Source organism: Branchiostoma belcheri, unplaced genomic scaffold (genome assembly GCF_001625305.1).
Source record: "Branchiostoma belcheri isolate BF01 breed outbred unplaced genomic scaffold, Haploidv18h27 scaffold68, whole genome shotgun sequence".
NCBI classification, from domain to species: domain Eukaryota; kingdom Metazoa; phylum Chordata; class Leptocardii; order Amphioxiformes; family Branchiostomatidae; genus Branchiostoma; species Branchiostoma belcheri.
In genome coordinates this window covers 463,926-477,379 of record NW_017804331.1, presented here as the reverse complement: position 1 = coordinate 477,379, position 13,454 = coordinate 463,926, and the positions used below count along the sequence as shown (strand labels likewise).

At 40.7% G+C, this 13,454-nt stretch overlaps 2 protein-coding genes across 6 annotated transcripts in view; one reads left to right on the top strand and one right to left on the bottom strand.

Moving 5' to 3' along the window:
• The first annotated feature begins 338 nt into the window (after positions 1–338).
• On the top strand, positions 339–4,655 carry LOC109484011 (pannexin-1-like). 4 transcript variants are annotated; one of them, XM_019787168.1, is made up of 3 exons: positions 339–414; positions 2,696–2,889; positions 3,302–4,655. In XM_019787168.1, the coding sequence occupies exons 2-3, from the start codon at positions 2,733–2,735 to the stop codon at positions 4,213–4,215; spliced, it is 1,071 nt and encodes a 356-aa protein (XP_019642727.1). In that variant the 5' UTR covers positions 339–414; positions 2,696–2,732; the 3' UTR covers positions 4,216–4,655. The 4 variants fall into 4 exon arrangements, with proteins under 4 accessions (XP_019642727.1, XP_019642728.1, XP_019642726.1 ...); XM_019787169.1 differs by having other exon boundaries at positions 393–455; XM_019787167.1 differs by having other exon boundaries at positions 403–459.
• A 1,839-nt stretch (positions 4,656–6,494) lies between these two features.
• The window catches only part of LOC109484034 (signal recognition particle receptor subunit alpha-like), a 16,634-nt gene continuing 9,674 nt past the window's right edge, over positions 6,495–13,454 (bottom strand). The window contains exons 9-14 of one of the 2 annotated variants that reach the window (XM_019787211.1): positions 10,661–10,747; positions 10,312–10,484; positions 9,165–9,378; positions 8,631–8,716; positions 8,176–8,352; positions 6,495–7,406 (exon numbers count right to left, since the gene is read on the bottom strand). In XM_019787211.1, the coding sequence (XP_019642770.1) occupies positions 7,281–7,406; positions 8,176–8,352; positions 8,631–8,716; positions 9,165–9,378; positions 10,312–10,484; positions 10,661–10,747 (863 nt within the window). In that variant the 3' untranslated portion in view covers positions 6,495–7,280. The remainder of the gene's footprint in view (positions 7,407–8,175; positions 8,353–8,630; positions 8,717–9,164; positions 9,379–10,311; positions 10,485–10,660; positions 10,748–13,454) is intronic. The other variant, XM_019787210.1, reaches the window with a different exon arrangement.

Genomic DNA, 13,454 nt, shown 5'->3' with positions numbered 1-13,454 from the left:
TTTGTTGCGCAATGTCGTCATTGTTCCACTAGCGTTGGTTGTTGCAGTTCGGGCAAGAGTCGCGAGAGGAAGTTCTGTGACAGGGAATACCATCCTCAAGCAATGCCATGGATATTGTTTTTAAAAGCAAAATGTGCTTCACCGTCTGGTGGCTAAGGGTTTACTGCTAGCCTGACTTGCTTTGTAGGTACTGAAAGCATTTGCTGATCAGAAAAGGCAACATCTACATGTATCAGACTGTGATATCGAAAATCAAGCCAATGTCAAAGACAGGTGAGTTTTCGCGCAGAGAACTATGGGATTGGTTGCGTGTAAGCCCGTTACCAAGTGAACGGTAACGGGAGCATGGTAAACCAAAAGGAAACGTTTGTACTGGAGCTCCAGGTATCAATTCTAAATCGGGAAAATTCGTCGGTACGCCCCTCCTTCTGTTGCCGAACGTTTGCGGTTCTACAGTGTGTAAGCTTGAGACACCAACATGACTAACATTATTGCCTAATTCCCTTGTAGTAAGGCCGCAGGGCCGCTAGACGTAAACATTGCCCATTAATTTAGCTTCGATTTTCCAAGGATAAAGACAATGACAAGACATGGTGTGTTTTATATATATGGAAAGTATGATAGACACATTGTATGTGTGTGGTGAAATCTTTACACATGGCGCACTGTAGGATGAGTAATTTGACAGATCTGAAAGACACGTTCCCTTGTCAACCTCTACGAAAGGTGTAAAATTCAAACAAACATAATTTTAAATCGCCAGCGGTTTGAGCTATAAACTTCGACACACTTACGTGTTCCGAGTTTGGTTATTTTTACAGAAAAACTTTATTGCACGACAATTGTACAATTGTATGGCAAATAGGTAACAATAAGTAGCATAGTAAAATACGGATAGGTAACGCGTTATAGAATATTTAAACTTAACAACTTATATATAGAAAAGAAATAATCAAAAGTTAGCTTAGGCTTTACAATCAGGGGGAGTTATCTATGGGTACATGTGACAGCAAATCAGTATTCTTTCTAATAACAAAACAGTCTTTTATGTATATTTAGGCCACACCAATTTAATTTGTTGGTTCTCGGATTCGCCTCTTCATTTTTTTCTTATTTGAAAAAAAAAAAGATTCTGGTTCTGAATCAACTCAAAAATGCTCATATTTTGCCCCCAACAGTTGAGGAAATTCCTTTTCTTCCTAGTTGTTACAGTTTTTTCCATCTATATCAATGCAGTGGTTTGATTAAAAGTTCAAAATTTATACTTTAAATTTTAACCCAGCCTTTTTTGTTGACTTCATGGCTCATATTGTAGCATTTAGGGCTATAATAGGATGCCTAGACCTATTTTTATTTTTATTTTTTTTTCGCCCTGTCGCTTCATATTTTTTCTGAAAAAATCAGAGAACCAACAAATTAAATTGGTGTGGCCTTACCTATTTTTACATATTTGTGTGGGATGTTGCATTTAAATATACATTATGTATAATCAAATCTATCTGTAGCAACAGGTCTATTGAAATCTGTCGTATTTGAAGTGAGAAATTTGAATAGCTTATCACGTAGGACATCATATCTAGAGCATTCCATAATAAAATGAAATTCATCTTCGATTTTCTGTGGGCAAAATGGGCAAAATCTTTGGTCAGGGGCTACATTGTAATATCTTCCTGTTTCTATATTCAATTTGTGACTGCTGATTCTTAGCTGTGTTATAGCTTTACGGATTTCAAAATTTTCTATATCATAAAGTATTTTTCTTGTTCATAACAACATAACATTTGTCAAGATATGCTAGTTTTGAATTGATGATGAAATGGTTTATTGAGGATAAAAACCCTAGCAGCCTAGGCTGAATTGTGGTTCTTTCACAATTCATTCATCTTAGACAGAATTCTTATCACATAGATTAAAAGTCAGAAATGTACGATCATTCAATATTAAAATCAATTGGTTACTACATTTTGAAACGTTTTACTTATAGATAAGCTATTTTATATACATGGAGTAAAGAGTCCTCAGGTAAGTTTACCAAACGGTGCCAGTATTTAATGAGTTGAATTTGGGCAGATATCATGATGGGAAAAGTTCCCAACTCTCCTCGTACACCGTCATTGGATGATTTTGAATGGACTCCTAATAGAAATTTTTGAAAGCGGATGTCAAGTAAATCGAATTCTGGTATGTCTAAAGAGAGGAGTGTATTTTCGACTGAAAAGTCATCTTTTTCTAATGTACACATGCATGCATATTTTAGAAACATATCTTCGTCTAAGCTTCTTTCAAAACATAAAGGCTTAGTCCATAACCAGTTTTACTTATTATGTGCATTCACCCATGCGTAACTAATAATAATAATCTTTAAAACTATGTCACGTTCAAGGTACAAGGTTCAAAACTATGCCGAACTTTGGAAGTTCGCTAAAAAGAGAATGCGCTGACTTAGGACCACTCCCGTTACGTCCCATAGTCACTTCACTATCTATCATATGTACTATCCAACTTCGGCTGACGACACGTACTATAGACATCGATGGGACCAAGACTACATAACTTGTAGTTAATAGCGAAAACAATCACATGTGAAGTATGTCCTTATCGAAAACCTTCTTCAAGCATGGCCATAGATAAATAGCGTTTAAAGTGTAAACCCCTAGGTATACAGCCACTTGACAACATCTCTATCTTTTTCCAGGTATATTGAGTAATTGAGGAAAGGATTCCACATAATCATGGCTGCGATAATGGAGAACCTGCTACCGGCCGTCACGGGAGAAAATCGCAAAGATGAGATTGTCATAGACACGCGGTTTGACAGGCTTATGAAGATGCTGACCGTCTGGCTGCCGTTGTTGGTATCTGGCACGCTGTTTCTGGGTGATTTCACCGGTAAGCACTGATAACCTTTTATAATTTTGATAATCAGCTATACCCTCAGGGGAATGCTCGTGTGGGTTTATTTGAAATCAGTACATTTTTGTACTTAAATCCCCTCTAGGTTAGATTGTATTGACATTAATTGTTATACTTACTAACTTGCCACATCGTATCTGTATCCATAATATCTAGATCTGTTATGAACCTATTGCAATAATGTTGTACAAAGAATACTAGTAAGCATATATGGTAATAACCAACTCAGGCCGGCTTGGCATGGTGTTAAAAAGTAATACTGGCCTAGGGCAGGTTATTTCAAAGGTTATCCTGGAAAACAAAACATGAAAGTCACAGTTTATGTACTTTGAACACAAAATACTGTCAGGTATCTAATAGAGTCAAATTGCTGTCTTCTCCTCCACAGGTGAACCTCAGAACGTCGTCTGTTACCCCCCATCAAACTTCACCATTCCTCAAGCAAACTACTTGAACAGCTTTTGTAAAGAAAGTCTGGTTTCAGAACAAATCACGTCCTCAATGTTTCCCTATTTTGTGCTTTTATTTGCACTACTGATGTACATACCCCATTTGTTGTGGAAATTAATGTTCGGCAAAGACCTTACTTCGCAGATTGCTAACATTATAGGGGAAATCGAGAACTCGTGGCAAAATACACACACGGTGTTTTCAATGCCGCAAAGTGAACTCATGCCTTTAGCAGGCGGCTGCATGCCCAGTTATTCTGCAACCATAGGGCTCATTGAATCTAGAAAGTGGGGTAATGTCCTAGTAACAAAAATTATAACTCTGCTCACCTTTGCCCTTGCTTGTCTTATGTACCTCATATGGTTTGACATAGTCGAACAAAAGAGTGATATCTTTGTCTGCAGTGCAAAACTCAGTGAAAATGGAACAAGGGAAGAAGAGTATCTAGAATCTGTATGTAAAGTCGTTGGAAAGCAATATTTGTATTATTATGTTTCAATTTTTCTTTCAATATCATTCTGCATTGGCGTGCTGTTGCCCATATTCTTTGTTTTGCATGTCAAGTTAACCCGGGTATATTTGCTGGATATCATTAACAGCCTGAAACTTGCAACAGAGCGAGTGTCAGGAGTAAAACTTAAACCATTACCAAACAAAATAGATGTAAGCCCATTCAGTGACTTTTTCATTATCAGTCGTCTCTGTGGGGAGAACAGACACGTTTCATCATGTTTGCACGAAGTTCTGAACATTCACACCGGCCCCACCCCTAATATGTGGGTAGATACAGCTGAATACGAGTCCACCTGCAGTGATGATGAGGTCTCAATCGAAAGAGAAACGAATGTGTAAAAGGACACCAGTCTGAGGTGTAGTCCCCTTAACAGTAATTATAAGTCGGACCCTTTCCTGCTTATCAGTTCTGATTGTATGTCTGATTCCTGCACGCCGCCTGTGTACATGATACATAATGACATAGTTATTTACTACTGTCTGTATTACTTTATTCAGTTTTCAATGCAGAGTTGCGGTGGTTTGATATAGACGATAGGGACAATGTTGAACTTTGGTCATTTCAGAATCCTGTTCCATTTTTCACAAGAACGTGTTTTTCTCATCTAACTTTAGTATCATAAGACAACTTTTTATTTTCTTGCCTTGTACGTTTGTGATATTTGTAGTTCTTCATAGATTTGAAGTGCTGTAAGTTGAACATCTAGATTCTAAGGGACCTAAGATTTTACATCGTCCACACTTTTCTTTTAAATGATTGTAATATAATTATTGTTTTGTTTGTTTGATTTCGGGGTGATAATAAAAGTTTGGTGTGGTTTCAGCTGTTTGATGTTTGTTTTGTCTTTTATTTATTTATTTATTTTATTTTCCGTCATCTTTACACAGGGTGGCCCATTAAGTGATTGCACTTCTTTTCAATGGGGCCCTGTTTTACAAACAAAACATAACAGTCACATACAAACAGTGACATAGGGATACAATAAATATTGATAATGGCAATAATAATAGAAAAACAGTAAGTAACCAATAACATTAATAGAAATTGTCCAGTCCAGTCATTGTCCAGTCCAAATTGTTTGTAAGGAAAGGTCAGAGGTCAGGTCAATTTTTACATCTTATTTTAAAAGTGGACATGGACGGGCAGACCCATTTGCCACTTGCACTCTTAATGTCAATGCAACTGTAACTTTCTTGTCGAATTTGGCATCGGGAAATGAGGTCTCAACCACAGTATAGTCTTGTCAAGACATGTACCGTTATATAAGCAAATCAAAAATACAATTACCAACCTTGCCTAACTGAATTGACTAACAATTGATGTAAACACTTCTTCAAAACTGATGCGCGCGTGCGAATAAAAAAAAAGTTTTGCAAAAAAAAAAAAGTTCTTTTCATTATGAAATCTACGTGGTCATGAGGGTTGAGCAAATGGCACAGAATATGGTTTGGCGAATAATCTAGTCTTCAAGTTAATTTCTTTACAATTTCGTCTTTTTTCGTTTGATTTTGGCATTCTACGACATTGGTATAGTTTTTATTAATTTTTTTTGTAACTTATGGTATATTTTTGCTCATTTTGCAACTGTTTTGTACGATTTACAGTATGGTTGAAAACTTTTTTTTTTTTTTGGAAACGGCCGAAAATTCATGCGCGCGCGGATGTCATCCATATAATCAAATCAACATGGCCTAAAGTGTGACATGATGTAGGACTGGTTTGGACCACCAACGCATTTTCCTTTTTATTTTCTGGTTGATTTAGATTTAATTAAAGGCATCTGGTGCAATTTCAGGGCGACAAAACAGGATTTTCAATGTCAATTTTCTTGTTTTGGGGAACGGGTTATTTCGTGAAGTGTCAAATGACGACCAAGTGCTAAGAAATGGTAGTAAATGTCAATATGAGACACTTTCCTCATCCAGAATATGCCCTGAAATTGCATTGGATGCCTGCCTACATTACGTGAAATGTCTCTCATTTTAATAACTCGAAGCTCTTCACTCAAACTCAGCTCAAACTGAGTCACTCAGCCACGTTCGGGATTGTGTTCTTGCCGCAAAAGCAGCACCTACATCGGCTACATATAGCGGCGAGAAGCAGAACTCCAGTCAGAAGCTCTGAGGAAGGTGTCTGATAGACACCAAAATGCAAGCAAGGTACAGACATGATTGATTGAATAAAACAAAAACCCTATCTCCATCTTTACATGTGTAAGTTCTGATCCTTAATTATTTTGTTAATTTGATTCATTTTTTCATTGTGCTTGTTTATTATCCTTTTATTACTTCTTCATTGTTATTTATATTTCATTCAACAAACTGTAGAGATTGTAAAACATGAAGGGGAGGACTTTAAATAAGCCATTGCGGCTTTTCGTCCTGCCCTTGCACATTTATTTCTTTTGTATTATTTTGTATAATTTTTCATTATGTATGTATTTGCTAAATGAAAATAAACAAATAAATAAATCCTTGAGTCACCGAAGAACCCACACAAACTTGATTTGACAAAAGTTTGTTTTGTTTTCACCATCTCCAAATACTGTATGTCTTAAATTACGTTATCAGGCATCCATCCATCTGTATGAGAAGAACAGCACATCATTGATTCATGCTTTATTTTGCATATCTTTGCTTTAATTTCAACTTTTTTCATACAAAATTTCAGCCCCATCATTTGGAAGGGTTTTCATATCCTGCCGCTCTATCTTACTTACATCTCATCTTTTCACAACTGCTTAAAATCAGCAACATAAAGGAATGGAAGGAACAGAACATCGCTTGTCCTGTCGTACATTTGCATCTGACAGATTCACTTCAAGATTAAACGTGATATTGTCGACGTTCCCAATTAACAGACTTAACTAGTGTTATCATGTAACCTGTAGTATTGATGATGTGTAGTACATGTATCATCAGAATTAGCCGACGGCATTGGCAATGTTGGACGGTTCTTCTTTGAGACAAAGTTAAGTTTTTTTATGAGATTTCACTATCTGATATTGCTTCATTTGACATTATTTCAGCTCGGATGCAATGACATTAAAATGTTGCACATAACTAACTGAACATAAATATAGTACGAACATTAAGAGGTATCCTTTCATTATAATGTCTTTATCTTTGCTACTAGTGATGGTAACAGTTTATAATATGAGCTACGGCAGTGAAGGCAGGACGTTCACAGGGCTGGTTGCCAGGTTACACGGTTGGTTGCCAGGTTACATGGATCATTGCCAGGTAACCAGGCCAGTTGCCAGGTAACCAGGCTTGTTGCCAGGTAACCATGCTTGTTGCCAGGTAACCAGTCTGGTTGCCAGGTAACCATGCTTGTTGCCAGGTAACCATGCTTGTTGTCAGGTAACCAGGCTGGTTGCCAGGTAACCAGGCTTGTTGCCAGGTTACTTGAGGAGAGCGTTCACCACGGCCTGCACGTTGAGAGCCTTGAGGTCGGTGTAGGTCTGGCCGGTCCCCACGAACACCACGGGCTGGCCGGTCGTGTAGGTCATCGAGATGGACGCTCCCACCTGGGGACAACAGGGGGGGGGGTCATATACACAAGATAAAATACACTATGTAGTTATTTCAATTTTCTGTGTTCTTTATTCAGGGTAGCACTACTCTGGCTTAGCCATGCTTTACAGAGTGGCTCCCACCTGGGGACAACACGGGTGGGGTCATACACAAGATAAAACACACTTAAAAGTCAAAAACAAAGTAAGTGCATAATGTTAACCTTCAGATATGGTCTGCTCTGTTGATTCTTACTCAAACCCATTCATGTACACTCACTGTATATGGTGACAGGAGTATAAATCCCTCCTGCTATGAAATTGCAACATGATGTAACCCAACACTAGTTACCATGGTGACAGATGTCTGGTTTAGGTCATTGACCTTATTTGTTTGGAGAAGAAGAGAAAACAGCAAAAACAATATCTTTTCCTTCAGTAAACATGATAAAATATCATAGGTAACATTTGCAAAACAACTCGGTCCTGCCACATAATGCATCTGACCAACCTTGTCGTCATTGGTGTCGAACTTTGTGAGCAGGATGCCTAATAAACTGCTGCTCTGTTTATTCCTAATCGAATACATTCATATAATGGTGACCAGCCCAGCCCTCCAACTCTGTCCTGCCACTTGCTACATAATGTAACCCAACACCACAGGGTGTCTGCTACAGCACCTGTTACTACATAATGCATCTGACTGACCTTGTCGTCGATGGTGTCGAACTTAAAATTAAATCGGTGTGGCCTAAACGTAGATAAATAAGGAAAACTACCCCACCTTATCGTCGATGGTGTCGAACTTGGTGAGCAGGATACCGTCGATGAGTCTGGGGTTCTCCATGGAGCTGAAGTCTGCCAGCGCCTGGTTAAACTTGGTGAGCTGGTCCACAGAGTCGTTCCCTACCAGGGCCTCACCTACAAACAGCACCAGCTCAGGCTGGTTCACTTTGATCAGCTGTGGGAGGAACGACAGGTGTTACACAGGTGTTACACAGGTGTGGCACAGGTGTGGTACACAGGTGTGACACAGGTGTGGTGCAGGTGTGGCGCAGGTGTGGTACAGGTGTTACACAGGTGTGGTACAGGTGTTACACAGGTGTGGCACAGGTGTGGTACACAGGTGTGACACAGGTGTGGCGCAGGTGTGGTGCAGGGGTGACACGGGTGTAATGCAAGTGTGGCACAGGTGTGACACAGGTGTGGTATCTATCCAAGATAGTAGTTCCAACCCACCTTGGACAGAGCCCTCATGAGAGGTTCGTTGTCCTGCATGCGGCCGGCCGTGTCCACCAACACCACGTCTATGTGCTGCTCACGAGCTGAAATAGACAACGTGCAGTGTTAGGATCATCCAAGTATGTATGTCTGGTAAGCTGGCACATTATTTTTCAAAATGGTCATGCAACTATCTGGCTGTCCTGTTTCAAGTAAAATTTGAGTTTCAAATGGAGGTATTCACTACATGTTCACAGAGGCAGCAGACAAAAGAAAGCTCGCAAATTAGTTGTTAACAGCAATGATAAGTTAGCAATACAGAAGTGTCCACAAGAACTGCGAACATAAAAGTACCACGAAAAAAATCAGGAATTACAGTACCCATTTTTGTTAAAACAGAAGTGTGTAGCACATAAACCACCCACAAAAGTAGATGGCCTCAAACGCAATGCCTCCGGCATCCTTGCTACATGTATTTCCCTTACATAAACATTCAAAAATGTCTATTTGTCTCATTTACTACTAATATTTAGATGGAAAAAAAACACCCACCGAAGTTGATGGCCTCCATGGCGATGCCGGCCGCGTCCTTGCCGTATCCCTTCTCGTACAGCTGGACCATCTTCACACCGCCGTGGTTCTCAGGCGGGTGCAGCGCCGCCATGCGCCGGGCATGCGTCCGAAGCTGCTCCACCGCGCCGGCCCGGAACGTGTCGCACGCCGCGATCAGCACACGGAAACCGTTCTCCACCAACCAGAAACAGATCTGGGAGAACACAAGTCATACAAAATGTACCTGTGTGATGCTACACAGTCACCAAGCTGCAAGGTGAAACAACAGGAATTTCTATGACCCTGTTCATACCAGACTTATATTTAGCGGTTTCAACTGGTTTTTCAAAAACCGGTTTTTATTTAACCTGGTGTGAACACAAATTAACCGGTTTTTAGGGGTTTAAATCCGATTTTCAAAAACCACCTCGGGAGGTGTTAGTAGACACCGTTAACACCGCAGAACGTGATGGTGTAGGGGTGGTTCTGTGTGATGTTTGTTTGTTTGTTTGTTTGTTTGTCTTTACCTTGGCCAGGTTGGTGTACGGGCAGGTCTACATGCATGTGATGTTTGTTTGTTTGTTTGTTTGTTCGTTTGTCCTTACCTTGGCCAGGTTGGTGTACGGGCAGGTCTACATGCACGTGATGTTTGTTTGTTTGTTTGTTTGTTTGTTTGTTTGTTCGTTTGTCCTTACCTTGGCCAGATTAGTAGACTTGCCCACACCGTTAACCCCGCAGAAGGTGATGGTGTACGGGCGGTTCTGTGTGATGTTTGTTTGTTTGTTTGTTTGTTTGTCCTTACCTTGGCCAGGTTGGTAGACTTCCCCACACCGTTGACCCCACAGAATGTTATGGTGTAGGGGCGGTTCTGTGTGATGTTTGTTTGTTTGTTTGTTTGTCCTTACCTTGGCCAGGTTGGTAAACTTCCCCACCCCGTTGACACCACAGAATGTGATGGTGTAGTGGCGGTTCTGTGTGATGTTTGTTTGTTTGTTTGTTTGTTTGTTTGTCCTTACCTTGGCCAGGTTAGTAGACTTGCCCACACCGTTAACCCCGCAGAATGTGATGGTGTACGGGCGGTTCTGTGTGATGTTTGTTTGTTTGTTTGTTTGTTTGTTTGTTTGTTTGTTTGTTTGTTTGTCCTTACCTTGGCCAGGTTGGTAGACTTGCCCACCCCGTTAACCCCACAGAACGTGATGGTATACGGGCGGTTCTGGCTCTTGGCTTCCATCACGTCTCGCAGGATGTCGATTCGGCGTTTCGGGGTCAGAATCTGCACCAAGGAGTCTCGGATCGCCTGCCGGATGGTCGACGTCACGCCTACAAACACACAGGACGGAACAGGTTTCATTTCATTTTCATTTATCTTATTTATCTAGGGACTCCATAATCACTACTAAGGCTGAGCATTTTACACTGAAAATTTTTGCATTACTATCTGCTGAAAAAGACTTTCTTGCATATGGTTTTAAAAAAGCATACATATCCTCACTTACCACTGAAGGTACCCAGTACTCTCCCCTCCAGCTTGGTTGCTACTGAAGTACACAGCTGGTCGGCGATGTCAGCAGCTACGTTCTTACCTGGAGAGGGACATACAAACTAGTGCTTCAGTTTTCCCTTATCCTTGGCTACGTCTTTCACTACAGAGTTATAGGTACATGTACAATTATCATGTAAGTCCATCTGTGTTGGTAGTAATCATGGTACGATCGATGCTTAACTTTATTCCAACACAAAGGTACACAAGGACCACATTTTTAACCACCACTGTCGCCTTCATCATGATTTTGATCCTTGTACTCCTTTCAGTTGGAATAAAGTTCCGCATCATACTATAACTATTCTAGGTACATCATCAGAATCTACAATGAAACAGTTTTTTGTTGGCTTTTGGGACATACAAATTAGTGCTTCAATTTTTCCTATTCCTTGGCTAACACTTTCACACCAGAGTTCTACATGTAGCCTTGAATCCATCCGTGAACGCTGTGTCTCTGCTGCGTTCAGGTATGGATTCCAGGTTATTCTACATGTACGTATATCATCTATGTGGTAACAATTTTTTTGTTCCTCTATGCCAGAGACATTTCCCCAGTACTTTAATGGAATACTTACTAGTATCATTGTACAAGAATAGAAAATACACTGTACCAGCACTTGAAGTCTACAGAGACATGCATGTGTAGTATGACAGTTCATAAGAAAGCCTGTTGCCTTTCTTGTGCGCCAATGACACGCTGCCACCGCTGCCAACCAAGTACCATGAACAATGAACTCTAACTTGGACTTTGGACACCATATTTGTAGGATGACGTTAGGCTCGAATCTAATTTGTCTTCTTACTAGGAATGAGCCATCCTGTTTGTTTGTTTTGTGCAGTTTGAAGTCAAAGTTTTTTGAGACTGACGGACAGTAGTGGTAGTACATGTAGTAGTAGTATCCTTCCTTGTTGTATAAGTCTCTCCTTACCGATCAGGTGATCTCTCATCTTGTCCAGGACCGGAGCCATGGCCTCCGCAGTGATGGTCTTCTGCCCCACCAGACCTTTGAACATGTTGAACACCCCGAAACCACTGGAAAAAAACAACAAACATGAACAAATCATGGTACACAATATAACAGTTACATAACATACTTTATGTCATCTTTATGTTTACATTTGTATATGTTTTATGAGCAGCGGATTTACATAAGCACAACAAGTGCTTCCTATCCAATGCTCAAAAATCCATGTGAATAAAATAAAATAAATAACATCATGAAAGTTCATCTGTGTTGGTAGTTACATAACAGTTACTCAATTTTCAAAATCTCTCTAGTTGCTTGAGAGACAGTTTTCCTGTGTACCACATTTCCTGGATGTCTAACTTTCATCCTCAATCATGGGACAAAAAGACAGATTTTAGTACTGCATATTTTCAACAACTCTTTGTCAACACTAGCAAACTTTTGTTAACGTTTGTAGCCGTTGGGCCGCACAATTCTGTAATCACTACAGCAGGGGGCTAGTCCACTGGTAGTGGTGTGTGTTTAACTCCCAACTCCCATACACACAGGCCACTACAGCAGGGGACTAGTCCACTGGTAGTGGTGTGTGTTTAACTCCCAACTCCCATACACACAGGCCACTACAGCAGGGGGCTAGTCCACTGGTAGTGGTGTGTGTTTAACTCCCAACTCCCATACACACAGGCCACTACAGCAGGGGGCTAGTCCACTGGTAGTGGTGTGTGTTTAACTCCCATACTCTTTCTCAAATGCTGAGTGCTAATCAGAGAAATCAGTATGTACCATTTTTAAAGTCTTTGGTATGACTCGGGCCGGGGATCGAACTCACAACCTACCAGGCAAGCAAACCCACTAGGCCATTACACCGGGCACAGTTACTTACACACCAATGGAATATGTCAAACAAAAGCTAAGCCAAAAGAACGAGACACGATTCTTACCTGGACTTCTTACTGTGCTGCTGCTGAATCTCTTCTTCCTCCTCCTCCTCCTCTTCTTCATCATCATCATCATCATCGTACACATCTCCGACGCTCTTCAGCTCTCCACTCATGGACCCCACCCAGGCACGCTGACAGGAAAGTCACACACAACATCATCATCCTCAACATCACCATCATCATTATCATCACCATCATCATCATCATCATCATCATCATTGCAACTATCATCCTCATCACCATCATCATACACATTATCATCATACACATCACCATCTTCATTTTAATCAACATCATCATCACCATACAAAACATCATCCTCATCTTCATCATCATCCACATCATCATCATCACGATCATCATCATCCACATCATCACCATCCGCATACACATCATCATCACCATGCTCATCATCTTACACATCATCATCATGTCATCATCACCATCATCATAATACACATCTCCATCTGATAATTTGAATACGTTGAAGTCCTCACCTCAGCATCCCCCAGGTCCTCCTCCCCGGCCCCAGCCATGCTCCCGTTGCTCTCCTTGTCTCCGCTGAAGTCCAGGATCTTGGCGTCCTTGGAGGAGCCTCCGTTGGCCCACTTGGTCGGGGCTTTTCCCTTCTTCTTCTCCTTCTCAGGTTTGGGGGAGGCTCTGGGAATAACAAGTCAGGCATTAGTGCTGAAGACCTCGAGTCTTGGGAAGAAGTAAAAACTCTTAAACCTCAATATTCAACATTCGGCATAAAAGTAGCCTGGTTACTAAACCTACTATAGTTCCCGAGTCCTACAGCCTCTCCGCAAATATTTGCGGGGAGGCTTATAAAAGAGAG

What these genes read in the sequence shown, in the direction of transcription:
- LOC109484011 (XM_019787168.1), top strand. Translation starts at nt 2,733, where the DNA reads ATGGCTGCGATAATGGAGAACCTGCTACCGGCCGTCACGGGAGAAAAT. An exon ending in GTTTCTGGGTGATTTCACCG is followed by an intron (nt 2,890 to 3,301) that starts GTAAGCACTGAT and finishes TCTCCTCCACAG; the next exon opens with GTGAACCTCAGAACGTCGTC.